Consider the following 21,081-nt stretch of genomic DNA (forward strand, 5'->3'; position numbering starts at 1 on the left):
CGATAGCACAATTCTTTGTTTATTTGGATTAATATAACACGGTTTGTACAGTCCTGAGAGGAGAATGTTTTAAATACACTTTAAAATATTATTCATTATGCCAAGATACACATTTATTTGGGAAGTTGACTTTATTTGGTGCTGATCGCATGCTTAAGTGTTTGCTGGTATATATTCATCACCTTGGCAAAGCAGGCATTGCTGGTTTGGCAAGTAAACGATCATACGCTTATTAGAATAGCTGTTTAGGGAGGGCGGATGTTTAGGCATCACGTGCTTCTAAATTCAATTTGAAGTGGTCAGCAAAAGTGATAACGACAGATGTGCAAGACTGGACATTTCTTATTGTAAGTATACTGATTCTTACAAACATTTTGAAAAGTGTTTCGATTCTTCTTTCACTCCTATTCCCGCATTTTTTATTCATCTTTACAGGTTTATAAAGTGAAAGCAACCAAGTTTGGATTTCTGCGTATCGTCAATAATAGATGAGTTACTCGGTTTGCAGTCATCTGTTCATGTTTGTGTGCTTGTGTTTCTATACTCAGGTCCCATAAGTTTGTCTGCCCGTGAAGAACATAATGAGTCTTAAAAAAACGCCTGATTTTAAAAGGTGCACAAAGTTCTCTTTTTTCAGTAGGCCTATTCATCACTGTTTTAAATGAAAAAAAATGAAGTGTTTAGTTAAGATTTTGTGCATTTTATTATTGTTAAAAGAAATGTTATTTGATTACAAATCATGCTGTGATGTTGATTTCAAGCCAAACTAAGCGAACGAGGGCAGAGTCTGAACGCACTGCCAATAACCTTGCAGAACGAAAAAACAAAAGGTAAACCACATATCTTTCCATTTTATGTTTAAGCAATACAACCCATTTTATGGTTAGGCTACTATAAATCAAACGTTGCATGTGGCCAAACAACCATTTCTGGTTATATCTTGTTTACCAACTACTGAAGTGAAAGTTTTTCCAAGGAACAAAATATGCCATGTTTTCTGATTAAGCAATACATTTGAATTAATATTACAACTTAGTCAAATATCAACATTTAAATAGCAGTTCTGTTTGACCAGACCTTCTATCTCTTTAGACCAAAGTCAAAGAGAGTAGCTTCTCCAACAACCAGCTATGTGTCAGTGAGGACAGACTGGTCAATGGATCCACCAACCAACTTCAAAAGTGGAGACACATTTCCTTTGCATCCACGGTGAATTTTACTTAAGTACTATACAAAGAAATATGTACCATACCATATGTATATATCTATAAAGCAGTACCAGTTTCAAATCCACATATTGTTAAAAATTTAACAGGATTAAGAGAAAAAGACAGACATCACCAGTCACTAGTTATATCTCCCTGAAAAGTGACAACCCAGTGAATGATTCAAGAGGCAACACATCCATGCTAAGGTCAGGAATTGTACACACCATAGTCTTGTAATAAATAAATAAGAACATGACATTTCCTCACAGAGTAAGAGGAGATTCTCCTACACCTACCTGTTTGTCTTTGAGGACAGACTGGTCAATGGATCCACCAACCAACTTCAGACCTGTACAAACATTCCCACTGGATCAAAGGTGAGGTTATTCTTTCGTATACTTATTTAATAATATATATATATATATATATATATATATATATATATATATATATATATATAAAGTTTAAAACTCAGCCTGAAGTAACGTGACAGTACTGAAAAGTTTAGGGAATTAATAATTATTAATAATTTTGTGACTTCCAGACTGTTGACAGAGCATCACTTAAGGTGTCCACTGTGCAAATCAGTGCTGAAGGATCCAGTGTCCATCCCATGTGGACACAATTACTGCAGAGGTTGTATTAATGAATTCTGGGTCAACTGGGCTGAAGGTTATGTCTGTCCACAATGTGGAAACACATTGGAAACACGTCCAGTACTGAACACAAACGCAGCTCTGTCTGAGGTGGTTAAAAGCCTGCATCATGCAGGCTTCAGTCCGGCACTTCCACCACAATCCTATGCCAGACCGGAAGATGTGGCCTGTGATTTCTGCACTGAGCGCAGATTGAAAGCTGTGAAGCATTGTTCAACCTGTGGCGTTTTCCTCTGTGAAACACACATAAAGCCACATTACACAGTAGCAGTGCTACAGAAACACACACTGTCAGACGTGACTGGAGACATGAAGACGAGACCCTTAGAGCAGCACCAGAATACAGTCAGCAGCTTCAGCAGCACTGTCAGTGCACAGCAGGATCAGAGAGATAAAACTTTGGACATAATAAAGGTTTGGTATCCTAGTGAAATTTTTCAATATTCAAAAAATAATAAATAAATAAATAATATTCAAAAATTTGTAAAAAATAAAAAAAAATTAATGTTGAAAAAAGTCTGCATTTACTTAATCAAAAAACCATTAGAATATACATTTATTTCAGAATTTTCAACAGCCATTACTCCATCAGAAATCATACTAATATGCTGATTTAATATGTAGAAAACATGATTATTATTTTTTTTTTTTTCATTTTTTGATGACTAGAAAATTCAAAAGAACAGCATTTATTTGAAATAGACCTTTGCACTTTTGACCAATTCAATGGATCCTTACTGATAAAAGTGTATATTTCTAATGGTATTACTATATCACAATTTCCACAAAAATATGAAGCCAAGTTATTATTCAACATAAATAATAAAAAGAAGACCAAATCAACATATTAGAATAAATTCTGTATAACAAAAGAAAACAGTAATAAATTGTAATAATATTTCACAATATTCCTGTTTTGGCCTGATGTATTTCAGACTTTTAAACAGTAATGTTTGTGTATATACTGTGTATATGTTGAATAGTGTGCTTGATGTATTTCCTTCTTTGTAGGAGACAGCAGTCAGGAGCATCTTTGAAAGTGTTTTAAAACGCGGCAAGCTTCAGACACAACCAAAAAGATCTGCAAAACCTAAAACAAGAGATAATAACGAGGTTAGAAGCCTTGTGCTTTTGTGCTCCACACTAAAGAAAGAAGTTTCAGGGATTAGAAACCAACTCAAGATCTCAAAGAGAAAGAATACAAAGAAAGAGAAACATTATGAAGAGGATCATGGAAAGGAAGAAGAAGAGGATGAGGACTGCAGTGAGAAAGATTCTGATGAGATGAGTGATGATGAAGGGAGGGATGATGATAGTTCTGATGAGGAGGAAGATGGCTCTGATAATAGGTCTGATGAGGAGGAAGATGGATCTGAAAGTTGTTCTGATGAGAAGGAAGATGGCTCTGATAATAGGTCTGATGAGGAGGAAGATGGATCTGAAAGTTGTTCTGATGAGAAGGAAGATGGCTCTGATAATAGGTCTGATGAGGAGGAAGATGGATCTGAAAGTAGTTCTGATGAGGAGGAAGATGGCTCTAAGGGGGATGGGGAAGATAGTCGTGATGATGAAGAAGACAACTCTGCATTCAGTGATGAGGAGTCTGATGACAAGTATTCTGAAGGCTATAACGATCACAGTTCTGAGGAATCACAGTTCTGAAGATGATGGCTATTAATATGAAAAATTTGATAGCGTGTTGTATAATAGGCTATTATATATATATATATATATATATATATTGTCAATATTTAGTTATGTGCATGTAGTGCATCTCATTACTTTTGTTTTGGTTATACAATTACAGTTCTTTGACATTTAATAAGAAATGTAAAACTGTGGAACACATACACATTTTGTCTTTACTTGGCTTTATTGTAGGCCTACTGGCAAAATGATTTACTGTAAAAAAAAAAAAAAAAAGTCCATAAAACTTTAAAAAATGTGTTTGTTTGATTTATTTGAATTAATAAAAAGATGTGTGAACACTTAACTATTACTGGAAAAACACTAAGAAAATTGGTGTAGAAACATTTTTCATTTAGAAATTCAGTAAATTTCAGAATTATAAAGAAACGGCAAGCAACACATTGAATTAAACTTTTTATATATATATATATATATATATATATATATATATATATATATATATAGTAGAGAGACTGAAATCTTGTTATTTGTCTATATTATTTGAATTATTTAGCCAACAACAACTGAACAAGATTTACTTTATTTTGCAGGGTTTTGTAAAGTTAAGCAAAGTAATTAGTGCTTATTAAAAAAAAAGAGATTTCCAAGGCTTTTATATTAAAAATGCTTGAAATTAAAATGCTAACTGAAATAAAATAAAGACTTAAACATTTTATTTCAGCTATTGTTACCAAGCAACATTTCTCATTTGAATGTAGAACTAAATAGCCAAGCCTACTAAAATAACTATTTAAAAATAATAAAAACAAACAAGCTGAATAAAGCTGTAACTAAAATAAAAAAGGAAACTAAAACTAAAAGCAAATGTAATATTATTAAAATATTCTAAAATAACCTTGGTTTGCTAGCCTAGCAATGCTAGGTTTTCGTTTATTATTATTTGTTTTTTTTTACCTTTCCTCATGCAGAGCTGCAGCTCCGGTACGGTAGGGGGCGGTAAATCACGCAATGATCGCTGTTACTCCTCAGGATTGTGAGAACATGTGGACTGATTTGAAGTGGTCGAGTTTTTGTATTTTAACAGACCGAGTTATTTTTGCTGTAGTTGCTAGGGCTGTGCACCTCAACGTCAGCTAATCTAAACCTTTACAGTGTAATAGCTACGAACAGCTATTCTTTTATTTCCGTATTGAAAACACAAGCCACCCCTGGGTAATGTCTGAAAGCGGCAGTGAAGATGAAAACACCGACAGACTGAAAGAGGCAGTGTGGAGCTTTGAACCACAGCATGTCAAGATCAATGCAAACGACGGAGCTTCTTGCCCTTACTGTAAGTAGCTTTTCAAAATATTCGTAATTAGCAGATGATCTTACTTCACTAATCAATACAATAATATAAACAAAATCAATTGCTAAAAAAATGATATGGGCACCTCTGATTTTACCTCACACAGATGGAGACAACAATAGCTGCAGACAAAGTCGTAGGTGAGTAGTCAGACCGTAACAGTTCATTTTTAAGATGTCAGTATGAATATATGCATTCATTTTTAAGACTGGGTTACAGTTTTATTTGTTTATAAACTTTGTTTCACAGAACCGATGTTTCAAAGCATGAACATGATGGGAATGAGCTTGGGACAACACCAGAGTTTCAGTCTCACGTGGCAAAAAAGTTAGGAGCCTTTTTGGATGGGTGAGACAAAAGGACTGTTATAACTACTACAAGAACTGTTTGTCGTTACCTTTTACTTCAGCTTGTAAGTCAGCACGGTTTCTCTCTCTCTTTTACAAATGCACTGAACTTTAGGTGTATTTCAGAAGTTTTTTCTGGGACTGTTGACTCAAAACGGGGTCAGTCGGAAAATAGAGATGAAGAGGATGAAGAAAGTAAGCAAGTAGTCATTTGTTTTCATGCAAATACGAACATCTGACAATAGATCATATCCACAGCTACATTTATATTAAATCCAGATGTGCAGCTGAGACTTGTTTTCTGTAATTTTCTGAAGGTTTCCATCTCTTCTCCACATCCGCACCTGGAAATTGGATGGAGGAACCACTTCCTCCACCTCCTAAAAGAAGACCAATTCCCAGCTCCAGGTGAGTCTAACTTCTGCTTATGATAGCACACACACATACTCTTTTAGGGTGAATGTTACAAAAACATGCATCAGAAAGAAAGGATTTTTTTTTATTATTCTTTCTGATGCATGTATGTTTTTGTGAGATTCACCCTCAAATAATCTCTGTGGATGGATGGATAGTTGAATAAAATTAAATTCTATATGTATGTGGGTCATTGACGTATAAGGATTTTCAACAGGCAAATTTTAAAATACAAAAAATAATTATATATCAAATCTGCAAATGGAATGGGAATTTTGAATAATGAAAATCTGTTCGTGCCTGCTTATTCTATTCATCAGTGTTTGAACCATTAAAGAAGAAACCGCATTTTCCGTATTTCATTCTTGGGTTAAAAAACGAAAAATGAATGGACGCAAAAGTACATAAGAATCCGTGTATCATTCGTCCTTTCCATTTTCAATTGATAAATGAAAATCAAAAAATGAAAATCTGATTGGTTTTTTTGTTATTTGATTTTGAATCAGAAACGAAAAATGAAAATTGTCTTGTATTTCATATTTTAAAACTTCGTTTTGGATCAAAAATACAAAATTGAAAAGGGTCCACACAACAGAATCAGTTTTTAATATTTAATTGCTGGGTTGTGCGTCACCCGGAAATTTTTCTGCGAGCAAATAGGCGGGCTTGTGTACCCCCTGGCAGTTTTTCTGTTATTGTATTATGCTATAATTGTTAATAAAGCTTAAAAAAAAAGAAAAACCGCATGTTCATAACAATTGAATAGAAAAATAAATTATATATATACATTTTCTTATGAAATATTATATATTGTTATGAACATCTGGCCAATTATTACTCCCATTATGACAATTCTTTTTTCAACATTTACATTTACATTTATTCATTTAGCTGACGCTTTTATCCAAAGCGACTTACAATTGCTATATATGTCAGAGGTCGCACGCCTCTGGAGCAACTAGGGGTTAAGTGTCTTGCTCAGGGACACATTGGTGTCTCACAGTGGATTCGAACCCAGGTCTCTCACACCAAAGGCATCTGTCTTATCCACGCGCCATCACCACAACATGCTGTCCCAACAGCAACACATTAATATGCAAATTAGATACAGTATAGATACACTGTGTTTAATGGGAAAACCAGTTTATGGAAATTTTTACAGACATATTGCATAAAACAAAATGGTATCAAATCATTTTGTTATATATTTTATAACATAGTTGAGAATCATCCTTAAAGTTTAGAAGAAAAAAAATCCTGAAACCTAAAAATGTATTGGTGACTTAAAAAATTTTTTTTTGGCCTTTTTGATGTCTGTTCATGCCATTTTATTTTTAGGAAAAAAATATGAATAAAATATATTTTTTTCAAAAAATTTAATTTTCCATTTTTTTCTAATGCTCTAAACAATGTAATGACATGAAAAAAAGCTTTTTTGGGGGGGTCTCAGGAGGATATAGCGGACACATGACAGAATCGGGCAATGAAGTCAGCACACGCTTTTGACGCATGCCATTTTGAGAACACTACAGAAAGAGCACGTTGTTTTCGCCTGTGTGGATACTTCAAAAGACGTTTGCTCTGCCTGTTTGGTTTACCTGTAACACGTTCAGAACGTGCGTTTTGTCCGACTCCAAACGCACGTATTCGACGCCCATTTCCTGTTATGATAAACGCACGTCAAAAACGCGCGTTTTTGGTGACTCAAAAGCGCGCGTCAAGGTCTTTCATAGGAAATCACACGTCCGACGCGCGTTTTGATACACAAAACCGCGCGTTTCCGACGCGCGTTCGCCATACTATCCCAAAGCGCGCGCTAAGAACGCGCGTTTTCATGGCTGTCAAAGCGCACGCTTTTGACGTTTCAGTGTGCAATCAGACGCCCGAGCAGGCGTTTATGAATACTTTGGGTTTCCATAGTTTTCTCTTTAGGTCGTGTCCAGCACAAAATCTTCTGACGCTTCTTTCCGAGCAGTCTACGATATTCATCTGCTTCAGTGTGCAGGAAATTTCAGCGTGTGTCATACCGGTTTTGAACAACTCCATGATTAATGTGTGTGGAGTGTGTGGAGTGTGGCTCCAGCGCTGCCATAGTGTCGCTAAATTTTTTTTCATTTTTTTAAGCTTTATTAACAATTATAGCATAATACAATAACAGAAAAACTGCCAGGGGGTACACAAGCCCGCCTATTTGCTCGCAGAAAAATTTCCGGGTGACGCACAACCCAATTAAATATTAAAAACAGATTCTGTTGTGTGGACCCTTTTCAATTTTGTATTTTTGATCCAAAACGAAATTTTAAAATATGAAATACAAGACAATTTTCATTTTTCGTTTCTGATTCAAAATCAAATAACAAAAAAACCAATCAGATTTTCATTTTTTGATTTTCATTTATCAATTGAAAATGGAAAGGACGAATGATACACGGATTCATAAGCTCCATAGTTTATCCGTTTTCTGTCCCTGAATGTAAAAACGAAAAAGGAAGCCAAATTCTTGATTTTTCGTTTTGTTTGAACAAATGAGAAACGAAAAATGTGCCGTTTTTTTGGATTTCAATATTAAATCAAAAAACAAATTATCCGAAGGTACACGGACCGATGCAACATCCTATCTTTGAATGGATTTCAACATGAAAGTACCAAAATGGTAGCTTCTTGATGGTCCCACCACATGATATTTCATAAAATGGAGATTATTGGACAAAGTTTGTTTGAATATTATGATGGAATATAAATACAAATGCTTTGCAATTTTATAAAAGATTACAAAACTCTTTGGAAAACATACAAAATAGTGCAGAAAATTAATCTGAATAAATTTAGGGTAATTTCAAAGATCTTTCCAAAACAACAGTTATGGCCAGACGGTCGCACCACATGATGTTTTGACTAGGGGTGTGCTCAAAATATCGATTCTTAGATACATACCGATATAATAAAAAAAGATACAGTATCGATATTCTAGCCCTTAGTATCGATACTCCGCCCAGCCATTAGGGGGCGCAGCGGCGCCCGCGAGTTTCAAAAAAACTCATGGAAAATGTTAAAGCAAGATGTAGCATTTAAAGGTGCCATAGAATGAAAAACTACTTTACCCGGTCTTTACCCTGGCATATTTAAATAATAACAGTTCTGTACATGGAAATGACATACAGTGAGCCTCAAACACCATAGTTTCCTCCTTCATATGTAAATCTCGTGATTAAAAAAGACCACTGAAAAACAGGCGAATCAGAACATAACACCGAACCATCAGAAGCTCTGCAGGTATTGTAAATAAACAAGCGCGGACAACAGCGAAAATAACACAATAAATGTTATGTTCCAGGCCGTGCAGGGGGTGTGAAGTGCAGGGATGGGTTGATGTCTGTATTCAGAAAGGCACAGAAAGCAAATAACGCGAGCCACTAAAGGGACATGGTTAGCTCCTTGCTAGCGGTAGCCTGTTACAGTACATAAGATTTCACTCTCAGTAAGGAGAGATGAGGATGATGGCGAATGACTTACAGATCCTGAGCACCACTGACAAGCATCTGATCTTGTGAAATGTGTGGTAAGTACTGTTGCTCCATAATGTAAACATAGTTTGTGTGATCGCGTCTCTTGAAAGTGAACTATAACGCGATCGATGGATCGTTCAAAAGCAGTTTCAATGCCTCGCATATTAATAACGGCTCCCTGATGCCCGCGTTTTATATACAGTATAATTACCCGACGATATAACTGCGAGAGAAAGTATTTAAATATATATTTTCCTCCCTGTGCGTCCTTCTTGCTGATGAGCCGTACTGTGAAACAGCCAATCAGAGCAGAGCTCATTATTATTCATGACCCTGCCAAATAAGCCAATAACAGACCGTTTCATTCTAGGGAGAAATCCTAGGGTTGTAAATGGACATGTAAAATCGTTTCTGGAGATTTTTTGCCCTTACTTAAGCCACATACCTTCTGTGTAGATATCAGAGAACAATTTAAAATACTGTATCAATGCATTCTATGGCACCTTTAAGTGATTTCATAGTGAAATATGTTATGGCAGTACATGGTGTCACAAAAAAGAATTATAAGAAGATTTAATAAGAAGTTAAGAATAATAATAAGAAGATTTTGTACTTGTGTGAGCTCAGACTGTACCCTGGTTACCATTCAACAAAGTTAAATGTTGACTTGTGGTAATTTCCAGATTAATACAATTTGTGTACAATTAATCAGAGCACTTAAAGTTGCAAATATTTAAGCAAAATGCACTTTGTTATAATGCACTTTTGTCTTCATTAAATTGAAGAAAAATGCAGAGTTCTGTTTGTTGAGTAAATGTGTTCAGCATTAACTAATTGGCTCTGGCCCATGTATTTTTATTGAATCGTATCGAATCGTGTCACATTGTATCAAATCGTATCGAGACAGCTCTGTATCGAGGTACGTATCGAATCGTGACCTGTGTATCGAGGTATGTATCGTATCGCCAGGTTCTCCAAGGTATACAGCCCTAGTTTTGACACATTGAATAACAGAAAAATTACAAATAACTAATGTTTTTTGAAAAATTGAAGTTTGTACATATGTGGGAGAGGTACTACTTATACAGACAGGTGCATCTAAAAAAAAATTGAATATTGTGAAAAAGTTAATATTTCTCTTGTAACTTATTTCAAAAAGTGAAACGTTCATATATTTTAGATTCATTACATGTAAAGTAAAACATTAAAAAAAATAAAATAATTGTTTTAACTTTGATTAGAGTTTACAGCTCATGAAAGTCAAACATCCAGTATCTCAAAATATTAGAATATTTCCTAAGATCAATAAAAAAAAAAAAACGATTTGCAAAACAGAAAAGTTCTTTAAAGTATGTTCATTTATGCACTCAGTACTTGGTCGGAGCGCCTTTAGCACAAATTCCAGCATCAGTGAGGAATGGCATGGAAGTGATCAGCCTGTGGCTCTACTGAGGCACTATTGAGCCTTCAGCTCGTCTGTATTGTTGGATTCACTGTTTCTCATCTTTCTCTTGAAAATATCCCATACATTCCATATGGGATTCAGGTCAGGCATGTTGGCTGGCCAATCAAGCACAGTAATATCATGGTCAGCAAAGCACTTGGAAGGTGGTTATGGCAGTGTGGGCAGGTGATAAAGTCCTGCTGGAAAAGGAAATCAGCATCTCCATAAAGCTTGTCAGCAGATGGAAGCATAAAGTGCTCCAAAATCTCCTGGTAGACGGCTGCATTGACTCTGGACTTGATAAAACACAGTGGACCAACACCAGCAGATGTCACGGCACCCCAAATCATCACTGACTTCGGAAACTTCACACTGGACTTCAAGCAGCTTGGGTTCTGTGCCTCTCCAGTCTTCCTCCAGACTCTGGGACCTTGATTTCCAAATGAAAAGCAAAATTTACTTTTATCTGAAAAAAGGACTTTGGACCACTGAGCAACAGTCCAGTTCTTTTTCTCCACAGCCCAGGTAAGATGCTTCTGACGTTGTCTCTGGTTCAGAAGTGGCTTGGTAGCCCTTTTCCTGAAGACGTCTGAGCGTGGTGACTCCTGATGCACTGACTCCAGCTTCAGTCCACTCCTTGTGAAGCTCTCACAAGTGTTTGAATCGGCTTTGCTTGACAGTATTCTCAAGCTTGCGGTCATCCCTGTTGCTTGTGCACATTTTCCTACCCATTTTCTTCCTTCCAGTCTAATGTGCATTTAATATGCTTTGATACAGCACTCCTTGAACAGCCACTCCTTTCAATAATGACCCTCTGTGACTTACCCTCTTTGTGGAGGGTGTCAGTATTCGTCTTCTGGATCATTGCCAAGTCAGCAGTGTTCCCCATTATTGTGGTTTCAAAGAACAAAAGAGACCCAGAATTTATACTGTGTGGATGGTCATTTATTGAAACTCAAATGTAAATATTCTAATATTTTCAGATACTGATTTTTTGACTTTCATTAGCTGTAAGCTCTAATCATCAAAATTAAAACAAAAAAACTTTTGAAGTGTTTTACTTTATATGTAATGAATCTAAAATATATGAAAGTTTCACTTTTTGAAATAGTTACAAGAAAAAAATGAACTTTTTCACTATTCTAATTTTCTTAGATGCACCTGTATATGGCATATTTGTTATGCATTTAAACCAATTTTTAACTGAAAAAAAATGCAATTGGACAAAATTTAGGCGTCATGTCACTGACCCATGTATGTATGCATGAAATGACTATCATCAAGCTAAGTTTAGATTATTTTTGCATTATTGACCGTCGATATTATCTTTAAAGAATTAAAGCTTCTCACTTCCTACAGTGACAGTGACAGTGAGATGGAGATGAGGTTTAGAGAAGCCGCTGTGTCTGTGTCAGACATCCTCGCCTCTGCAGCCCAACAGCTTACAGAGAAAACGGAGGAGAAAAGTGTGATAAAAGAGTCAGTGACAGCAGAGGAAGTCACCGTTACTAAGAAGAAAAAGAAAAAGAGCAAAAAACGAAAAGCATCCACAGAGAGAAGTGAGGACAACAATACCCATGCATCAGAGAAACCGTTTAATGGAGAAGGAACGGAAGAGCAAATAACTGTTGTAGAGAATTTGACAAAGAAAAAAAAGAAAAAGAAAAGGAGAAAGTTAGAGGAGGGCAAAAAAGACTGTGATGAATGAAAGGCTTTATTTGAATTAATAGACCTCAGTCAGGGTAGTGCCATATTTAATTTTTGACTAGAATGAAAACGAAGCTGTGAGGGATACATAAGTGCAGTGCATTTAACGGATCGCACTGTTTAAAAACAGTCTTCAGCCGGTGAAATGTCTTTCTGAAAAAAATTCAATTGACAAGGACTTCATAAAACAGTTTTTAAAGTTGTGGGTTGTGAAAATTAGGTGATCGAGGACCTTTACACTGTGTTTTCATCTGCGTAAAATTCAATATGATGACTAACCTAGCTAAGGTCTGTTATTCTGTAAATGCTGTTCTTGGGGTTTGTACATTTTTATGACATTGTGTAGAAACGGTTGACTCTAAAATTTTGAGAAAACTCTAAATTTGCAAGAAATGGGTTTTCGTGCTATAAATCAATCAAACCCTAATATCAATAAATATTTTTATTTTACTATAAAATAGTTCTCTAGACTTTTCATTCATTTTATCAGTCTAGCAGTCTGATTAGACACAATTCTAGTATGATCCCATTTGTATTTTTACGTAATTTATTGCAATCATAAAAATAAGAACAGAAAATAAATATTCTGGATTTGTGCATGTCACATTATGGTATTATCTATACAAGTACAAAAATAAAATTACATCCTTTTAGAAAAGTTGTCAATACATCAAAAATTTGGCACTCTTTTTGTTAATTGTAAGTCTAAGAGATGAAACGAATTCTACAAGAAAAAAAGGGGGGGGGGGGGGCAAAGGTGATTTAAGACATTTTTGCTTATGAATGAAGAATTTTGCATTCAATATAAGAAAATTAACAGCATATTCAGCAGATAAAAGCTTTGGATTTTCATAATAAAAAATAACATCTTTGAGGACGAAGGTATGGCTTACATTTGTGAGATTAGAAACATAGGTGCTTAAGTCAACCCATAATGTTTTGGTAATGCCACAATCAAAAAACAAATGGGCAGCTGTTTCCTCAACAAAACCAAAAAAAGAGCAAGACCCATCAGCATCAGAATATTTAGAAATAGACAAATTAACAGGATACATTTTATGAAGGATTTTATAATGAATCTCCTTAATCTTGTTAGATATGCAAATTTTACTTGGCAAAAGCCAGGCCTTTCTCCAATTTATATTTGTTATAAAGGAACCCCAGTAGAATTTCCCTCTTGGAGTAATCATTCTCTTGGTCTGAAATATTTTGCGAATATTTCTGTTATCTAAAATATCAATACCACTCAAACATAAAGCTGGATAAACACTGTTGCCTTTACTGAATTTAAGGTGACTTATAATTAACTGGGATAAGCCTACTGGGATGGCTCTCATCAAAGTATTATATTCCTTTGGTGGGACTGGAAAATTATGGAGATTCATAAATTGTTCATGTGTTAAAATATTACCAAACTCATCAAGCACAGTTAGAATACAGTTCAAGTTGTTATTAAACCATCTAAGGGGAAAAAAGAGACTTATTTCTAACAGTTATATCAGCATTATTCCAAAGGAGAACTTTGGGGGGGGGAGAAAGCATGGAAAAAAGACGTTGCTGATGGAAGTTAGATAAGGAAATAGGTAACTTGCCAGGCAAGAAAGACAGGCCACCAAGTTGGTCAAATATCTTATTTGGAATAAAAACAAAACATTGACATTGGATTGTCACTCATCTTTATACAAACTAATTTATGATCAGACAAGGGGGAAATGGTGTGAGAAATATGTTTTAGGTGGTTGAGGATAGAAGAAGAGATTAAAAATAAATCAATTCTAGATCGAAGAGACAAAGTTTTATTTGACCAGGTAAAATCTGCCGTAGGGTTAAAGAACCACCATGGATCAGTCAGGGAGAGATCCACGTAAAGAGACAAAATTAAATCTAGGGGGACTGCAGACAGTCATCCATGCATTCGTTGAAATCTCCTCCCAGATTTAAATAAGCATCAGTACATGTTCTATTTACCTTCCTTTATCCACTAAATGAGAGAACATTACTCTGTTGGATGCACGAGAGTTGTGACCATATACACAGCAAGCTATGAAGGTGGCATTATCTTGTTTGATTACAGCAATAACCCATCTGCCTTCATCAGAGCTCACAGTTTCTAAAAGGGTCCCTTTAAAACGGTGTAATATAATAGTGGTCCCAGCCGAGTGTTTGCTGCAATGACTAAAGAAAATTGAGTTTCCTCATTGATTCCTCCAAAACCTAACATCCGTTTCCCCTGAGTGGATTTCTTGAAGAAAGATGAGATCAGCTGGACTTCTTTTACAAAATAAAAAAAAATAGCTTTTCCTTTCAAACTGTCCTGCAAACCTTGAACATTTAACTTTACAACAGACAAAGATTTGAACTTGTACTCCATAAGAACCACCAAACAATTTAAACGAAAACAACTAAATTATTATTTAGCTTTACCCTAAATGTAAAGGGAGAGGTTGTTAATAACCTAGTAAAATATATATTGGCTTTAAGCTGTAAAACAGTTAAAGGAAAAAAAAGTCAAGATTAATATTAAGGATAACAACAGTTAAGAAGGATCAAACATAATAACTTCCATGTTACACACAACTTAAGAGTTTTTATGCTGATAGTGTTGTTACCCGTTTTACGCATTTTAGAATATTGCATGAGAAAGGTAGCTAGTGCAGTCAGTAATTTAGCCGAATATAGAAGACTTCCCATCAATCAAAGCAAAAGAACTGCGGAAGCTTGCTCTCTTGCCCTCCTCCTGTGCCTTCTTCACGAGAGGCCATAGCTTATTCCGCGCTGCTCTATCGTCGGGAGACAGAGGCTCCGAAAGACGCAGTCTGTTGACAGTTAGAAATTTGCAAATGATGTCATGGATGTGACGCATTGAGAAGGGGATTATGATCGATCTGGCCTTAACGTTACCATCCGCTCGTTTCGGTCCCAGACGGTGAGCGACATCGACACTGTCTTAGCCCGTCTCCAATTCCAGGAGCAATCTTCTCTAGTATGTTAAGAACCACATACGCTTCGGACATCCTCTCCATCTTTTTCCGCAACGCCGTGCAACGCCGACACCATCTCCAACTGTAATGGCTACATTCCTGTACACTTGCTTTCAATGATTTGTTTTCCTTTCTCAAAGCGTGGACCTCTGATTCCAGATGATTAAGAGTCTCTTTATGAATGCCGACATCCACAATAAGCTGTTGCACCATCGCTATCAGACTCTTGATTTGTTTTGAGGTTGCTTCGGTGGTAGTTTCGATTGCTGAAATCTTTTGAAAAGTCTTGTCGTGCTTTAAAGCCAGCTCGCGTATTGCAGCCAAGACATCCTCATTACTATTTCCACTAACATTAGATTCTGCGCGTTTTGATTTTTTCGCTGCTGGCTTCTTAGGAGTATCAGAAAGGGCAGCGACAATAACCTCATTATCAAAGTCTGGACATGTGTCAAACCATTGTGATTCCGTATCTTGCTGAAACTTCAGTCCTGTACTACTAGATGCCGATGCTGAATTCTCAAATTGATCACCCGTATCCGATGCATTGGAAGCCATGTTGGCTTTCTTCTTTCCTTTTTTTCCCATGCATAAAGATGTCAAAAGGGAATTATATGACTTTTTTTTTATTTATGTCCACGTTATCACCAGACTAAGCAGTTGGTTATATCACCACTTCACCTTTATTTCCCTGTAGAGCAAACACACAACCGCCTACATCACCGCCATCTTGGCCCCCTTCTGACCTAGGGAGATGAGAGGGTCTGTATTACTTACTATAGGAGAATGCGTAAGGGCTAACATGGATCATGTGTGCCTTACCAAACAATCACATTACAGCCTTGACATCATTGAATTTCCATCAGTATTGTGCGACACTCGATCATTCACTGTTTACGGATACTGTAGGAATGAATGAGAAGCGACGTAGGCTGAATCCCACCTGTCTGAACAAGTCAGTGACTTCTCTTATAAAATATAATTTTTTCATGGTAAACTCAAAAAATACTTCAATCCAAAAGTATTGTTTAGTGTAAAACATGTTGAAGATTAGCAGATAGGCTGTTGATTCATTAAATGATGTCGTTTCCTCTAAAAAGCTGTTTATTCAGTGTAGTGAAGCCTCTCCTCCATTGACATACATAAAAAAAAAAAAAAAAGGCCTCTGGTCTCCTTTCCCACGTACTGCCAGACCGGAAGCGTTGGCATTAGCCATTACACTTTTTCAGCTAATGGTTGCAGGCTTGCCTTCTAGTGGCTTTGGCAGATCGCAGGCCAGATTTTTGCATAAAAAAGGGTTCAGTTAATCTGAAAATGTGCACACTGGAAAAACTGCTACATATAACGACTTTCTACTTGGGGACCTATAAATGTATTTCAAATGTAGTGAAGTTGAAGTAGAAAGTTTCCAGAAAAAATAATACTCAAGTAAAGTACAGATACTCAAAAAGTGTACTTAAGTACAGTACTCAAGTAAATGTACTTTGTTACTGTCCACCTCTGCCTATAAAACTATAAAGGTTTTTTTTTTTTAAAGAATTCTCTTCTGCTCACCAAGCCTGCATTTATAGCTAGCTAGCTATATATATATATATATATATATATATATATATATATATATATATATATATATATATATATATATATATATATATATATATATATATTATTTTTTTTATTTTTTTTTTTTTTTAAAAAGGAGCACAAATTAATGTTCATGAATTGTGAAATTACTGTCAAATAAACATCTCAAACTCACCTTGTTAATATTAATACTAACATACACTACTTAATCTGTAGTGTGTCCCTCTGTGAAACGCACGTCAGGCAACACAATAGCAGCACGACAGAAACACACACTGTCAGGCGTGACTAAAGACATGAAGGTGAGACCCTCAGAGCAGAACACAGTCAGCATCTTCAGCAGCACTGTCAGTACGCAACAGGATCAGAGAGATAAAACTCAAGACATTATCAAGGTTTGGTATGCTTGAAATTACTAAATGCTGAATATTTGATCAGTTTTCTTTTCTTTTCAGCATTTTTCTTTTTGTAGGAGATGGCTGACAGACAGGAGTTCTTTGAGACTGTTTTGAATACTGCCAAGTTTCAGACATGTCCAAAAAGACCTACAAAAACATCCAGACATAAAACAAAAGATAATAAAGATGATGTTAGAAGTCTTGCACGTATGTGCGTGCTTCACACTACAGCAAGAAGTTTCAGGGTTAAAAAAAAAGCTCTCAAGGTTAAAGAGAAAGAAGAAAAATATCATGACAATCATGGAGAGGACAAAGATAATTAAAGGGTTACTCCACCCCAAAATGAAAATTTTGACATTAACCACTTACCCCCATGTCATAAAAGCTTTGTTCGTCTTCGGAACACGATTTAAGATATTTTGGATGAGAACCGGGAGGCTTGTGACTGTCCCATTGACTGCCAAGTAAATAACATTGTCAAGGCCCAGAAAAGTATGGAAGACATCGTCAGAATAGTCCATCTGCAATCAGTGGTTCAATCTGAATGTTATGAAGCGACGAGAATACATTTTGTACGCTGTTCTGTGTCAGCTGCGCCACACAGATATGTTTTCTATATTTATTTACGCTTTGATTTGAGGGAAAACAGCATATCCATGTGGAGCGGCTAACACAGAACAGTGTACGAAGTTTGTGTCCAGCGGATATTCTCCAAAATGGCACTACGGTGATGCGGATGAGATGCAAAGGAGACGAATTGAGTAATTTTTATTTTCTTTGCGTACAAAATGTATTCTCGTTGCTTCATAACATTCAGATTGAACCACTGATAGCAATGGACTATTATGATAATGTCTTTCATACTTTTCTGGGCCTTGACAGTGTTATTTACTTGGCAGTCAATGGGACAGTCACAAGCCTCCCAGTTTTCATCCAAAATATCTTAAATTGTGTTCCAAAGACAAACGAAGTTTTACAGGTTTGGAATGACATGGGGGTAAGTGATTCATGACAAAATTTTCATTTTGGGGTGGAGTAACCCTTTAAGAAGAAAATTTTGATGATGGAGGATACACAGATGATCATGATGAGGAGGAAGATGATTGGGAAGAGAATAAAGATAAGGAAGGAAGACAATGATGATGTGGTTGACAGATACTTTGAAGAGTATATTGATTAAGATTATAATTATTAAGTGTCAATTAACTGCAATCAATGCTGCTTATGTTGACTTTTGCTTTTCTTATTGTTTATTTATTTCCAAAACTTACACTGATTTTTGCTTTTCTTAATATGCTTATTTCCAAAAGTGTCATGTAACCGCATAAGTACAGTATATGTTTTCTTAATCTTTCTTAAAAGATATTTCACAGCATTTCAGTGTAAAATAATAACCGTTAATTGAGTGTATTATCGATTGCATAGCAAATCTCATGTTTTCAGAGCAATAAGGGCAATCTGGAGTTACAGCTTACTTTAGATTAGATTCTTCCCACATGAAAAAATAACAGTAATTTCTGTAATTACTAATTTATAGTCATTATAATTACTAATTTTTAAATACTATAGTGTGCTTGAACCAAACTAGAGTAAAGAGTATTATACTGTATATATTATAGTATTTACAACACTTTATTAAAGAATGCTACAGCATACTGTAGTATTATATACTGATAAACTGTAATAAATATTGTAGTATAGCCTACTTTAGTTTTTACTACAGTAAACTGTAGTGTATTGCAGAATAATATATTTATATAATATAATATATTATAGTTGTAGAAACTTAATACAATATTGGGTAAACTTTTTTTTATATTATTGTAGTTAGGCTATATTACCACAGCAACTATAGAATTACCACAGGAAATTAATTCAAGTACTTTACTATAGTGTTTACTATAAATTAGTATAGTATTTTGTCATGCATGTTAGAACTATGGACTATGAAACAACAAAAGCTGTTATTTACTTTTTGCACTGAACCGGAATATATTTAAGGATATAATCCATTAAGCGGAGTTCTTCAAATGAACAGAGGAGGGCAAGCAACGCCTTTGATGCGTTTAGTTTGTAGCAAATCTCATCAGAAAAAGAAGGTGAGGTGGACTGCTGCAAGTAGGGATAACTGCTGGCTGGAGCAATGGACGTGGAGAAAGGTCTTAATGATTTGTCGACAAAGCTGTCTGTCAGGGTGTGGGGGTAGGGTTAGGGTTAGTTTCTGTTGTAGGGTGAAGTTAACTAAAATGGCTAAAATTCATTAAAGGGTTATTCCACCCCAAAATGAAAATTTAGTCATTAATCACTTACCCCCATTTCGTTCCAAAGCCGTAAAAGCTTCGTTCGTCGTCTTCCACAATTTAAGATATTTTAGATGAAAACAGTGACTGTCCCAATGACTGCCAAGTAACTCTCACTGTCAAGGCACAGAAAAGCAGGGCCGTGCCCAGACCTTTTGAAGGGCATGTGCTGAAACTGAAAAAAGGGCACCCCCCCCCCCCCCCTTTTTTTTTTTATTGGTCACATCCTAATGACAAATTAAATAGCACAAAATAATAGTCTCAAAAGCTTTAGATTTATTTGCTATTAATAACAATCATAATAATAATATACAGTAGATATACAGGGTTTCAGGGCTTCTTTAACAGCAATCTTCTGTGAGCCGTGTGTTTGAAGATGTTTATGACTTCACTGTGATCCATTGGGATGTCCCTCTACACATAAAGTTCAATAAAAATATGTTTTTTGTTTTTTTATAGCTATTCTGGTTTTATAAGCTAATTTGTATTATTTGGTATATGCATGTCATTGAGAAGAGGGGAAGGTAAAGCAACAAGTCAAGTATTTTTGCTATATTTTTACATATAATTTGAATAATTATGTCCAACACAATTCCAGTCAAAACAGGAGATTATAAGAAACTATCATATCCAACATGTATCCACATACCTGGCAAAAACTTGATACTGTGGAGGACCAGGGATGTTGGTGCCATAAGGTCACTAAAATAAAAATTCACTAAAATAAGCCAGCACTGAAAAAAATAAATAATGTGAAAAGTACAGTTGCAGTGAAAAGTTAGAATTTTGCCAGAGCTCTCCCCTCTTAATCCTATATATCTGCATGGTAGGGATGTAACGGTATGATTTTTTTCTTATGGTTATAGTGACCAAAGTTATTACAGTTATCAGTATTATCACGATATTGTTCAAATGTGCTGGAGATGTTCCAAAAGTATATCGACACACAAATCACTTCACCAAGTTTTATATTTGAAAATCAACAAACAGCAAATAAACTGATTCTGATTCTAAAATTACTTTTTGTTTGCATAATCACTAAAACAATAACATTGCCAATGATGTTCGGATTTTAAATGACAACTTGACTGACAGTAGTTTAATAGCATGTTCAAATACCTAATGTAATGTTCAAACAAAGCTTTGAAAAAGTTTAATATAAAGGTAAACCTCACATTTCAGCCTTTAAATAAAGAAAAGGGTTAAGTCAAAATGAGAATTGATTAATAAACGATTATATGTATTTTATCTGCTCCATAAATAATTCTAGATGGCTTATCTGAATTGTTTAAATGTGTAGAATCTACATAAGCTTTCATCAACCGGTCAACATTTACAGCAGGGCATGCAAATTCGGTCCGTTTTTGTCCAGACAGAAACTGCACACAGGCTGAATATGAATATAAGTTTCTGTAAATCCACTCTCTGACAGCAGGTGGCGCTTTATATAGAAAAGCTGAATTACAGCTGTTTCCCGTGAACTCCGTGGACAAAGCAGTATTGCTATTAAGAACACTTCCTTTAGGTATTACATGGAGCGA

At 35.5% G+C, this 21,081-nt stretch overlaps 2 protein-coding genes across 3 annotated transcripts; both read left to right on the forward strand.

Moving 5' to 3' along the window:
• Positions 1-243: 243 nt before the first annotated feature.
• Positions 244-3,651, forward strand: LOC306847916 (uncharacterized protein). Its single transcript, XM_079382158.1, has 8 exons — positions 244-347; positions 549-613; positions 762-830; positions 1,093-1,209; positions 1,316-1,414; positions 1,478-1,585; positions 1,753-2,278; positions 2,876-3,651. Exons 2-8 carry the CDS (start codon positions 582-584, stop codon positions 3,524-3,526), a joined length of 1,602 nt encoding a protein of 533 aa, XP_079238284.1. The 5' UTR covers positions 244-347; positions 549-581; the 3' UTR covers positions 3,527-3,651.
• Positions 3,652-4,531: 880 nt separating this feature from the next.
• On the forward strand, positions 4,532-14,558 carry cUnh12orf43 (chromosome Un C12orf43 homolog). 2 transcript variants are annotated; one of them, XM_079382140.1, is made up of 6 exons: positions 4,532-4,844; positions 4,969-5,002; positions 5,112-5,210; positions 5,325-5,404; positions 5,527-5,617; positions 11,933-14,558. In XM_079382140.1, the coding sequence occupies exons 1-6, from the start codon at positions 4,730-4,732 to the stop codon at positions 12,279-12,281; spliced, it is 768 nt and encodes a 255-aa protein (XP_079238266.1). In that variant the 5' UTR covers positions 4,532-4,729; the 3' UTR covers positions 12,282-14,558. The 2 variants fall into 2 exon arrangements, with proteins under 2 accessions (XP_079238266.1, XP_079238267.1); XM_079382141.1 differs by having other exon boundaries at positions 11,939-12,734.
• Positions 14,559-21,081: the final 6,523 nt, after the last annotated feature.

Source organism: Barbus barbus, assembly GCF_936440315.1.
Source record: "Barbus barbus genome assembly, chromosome: 28".
NCBI classification, from domain to species: domain Eukaryota; kingdom Metazoa; phylum Chordata; class Actinopteri; order Cypriniformes; family Cyprinidae; genus Barbus; species Barbus barbus.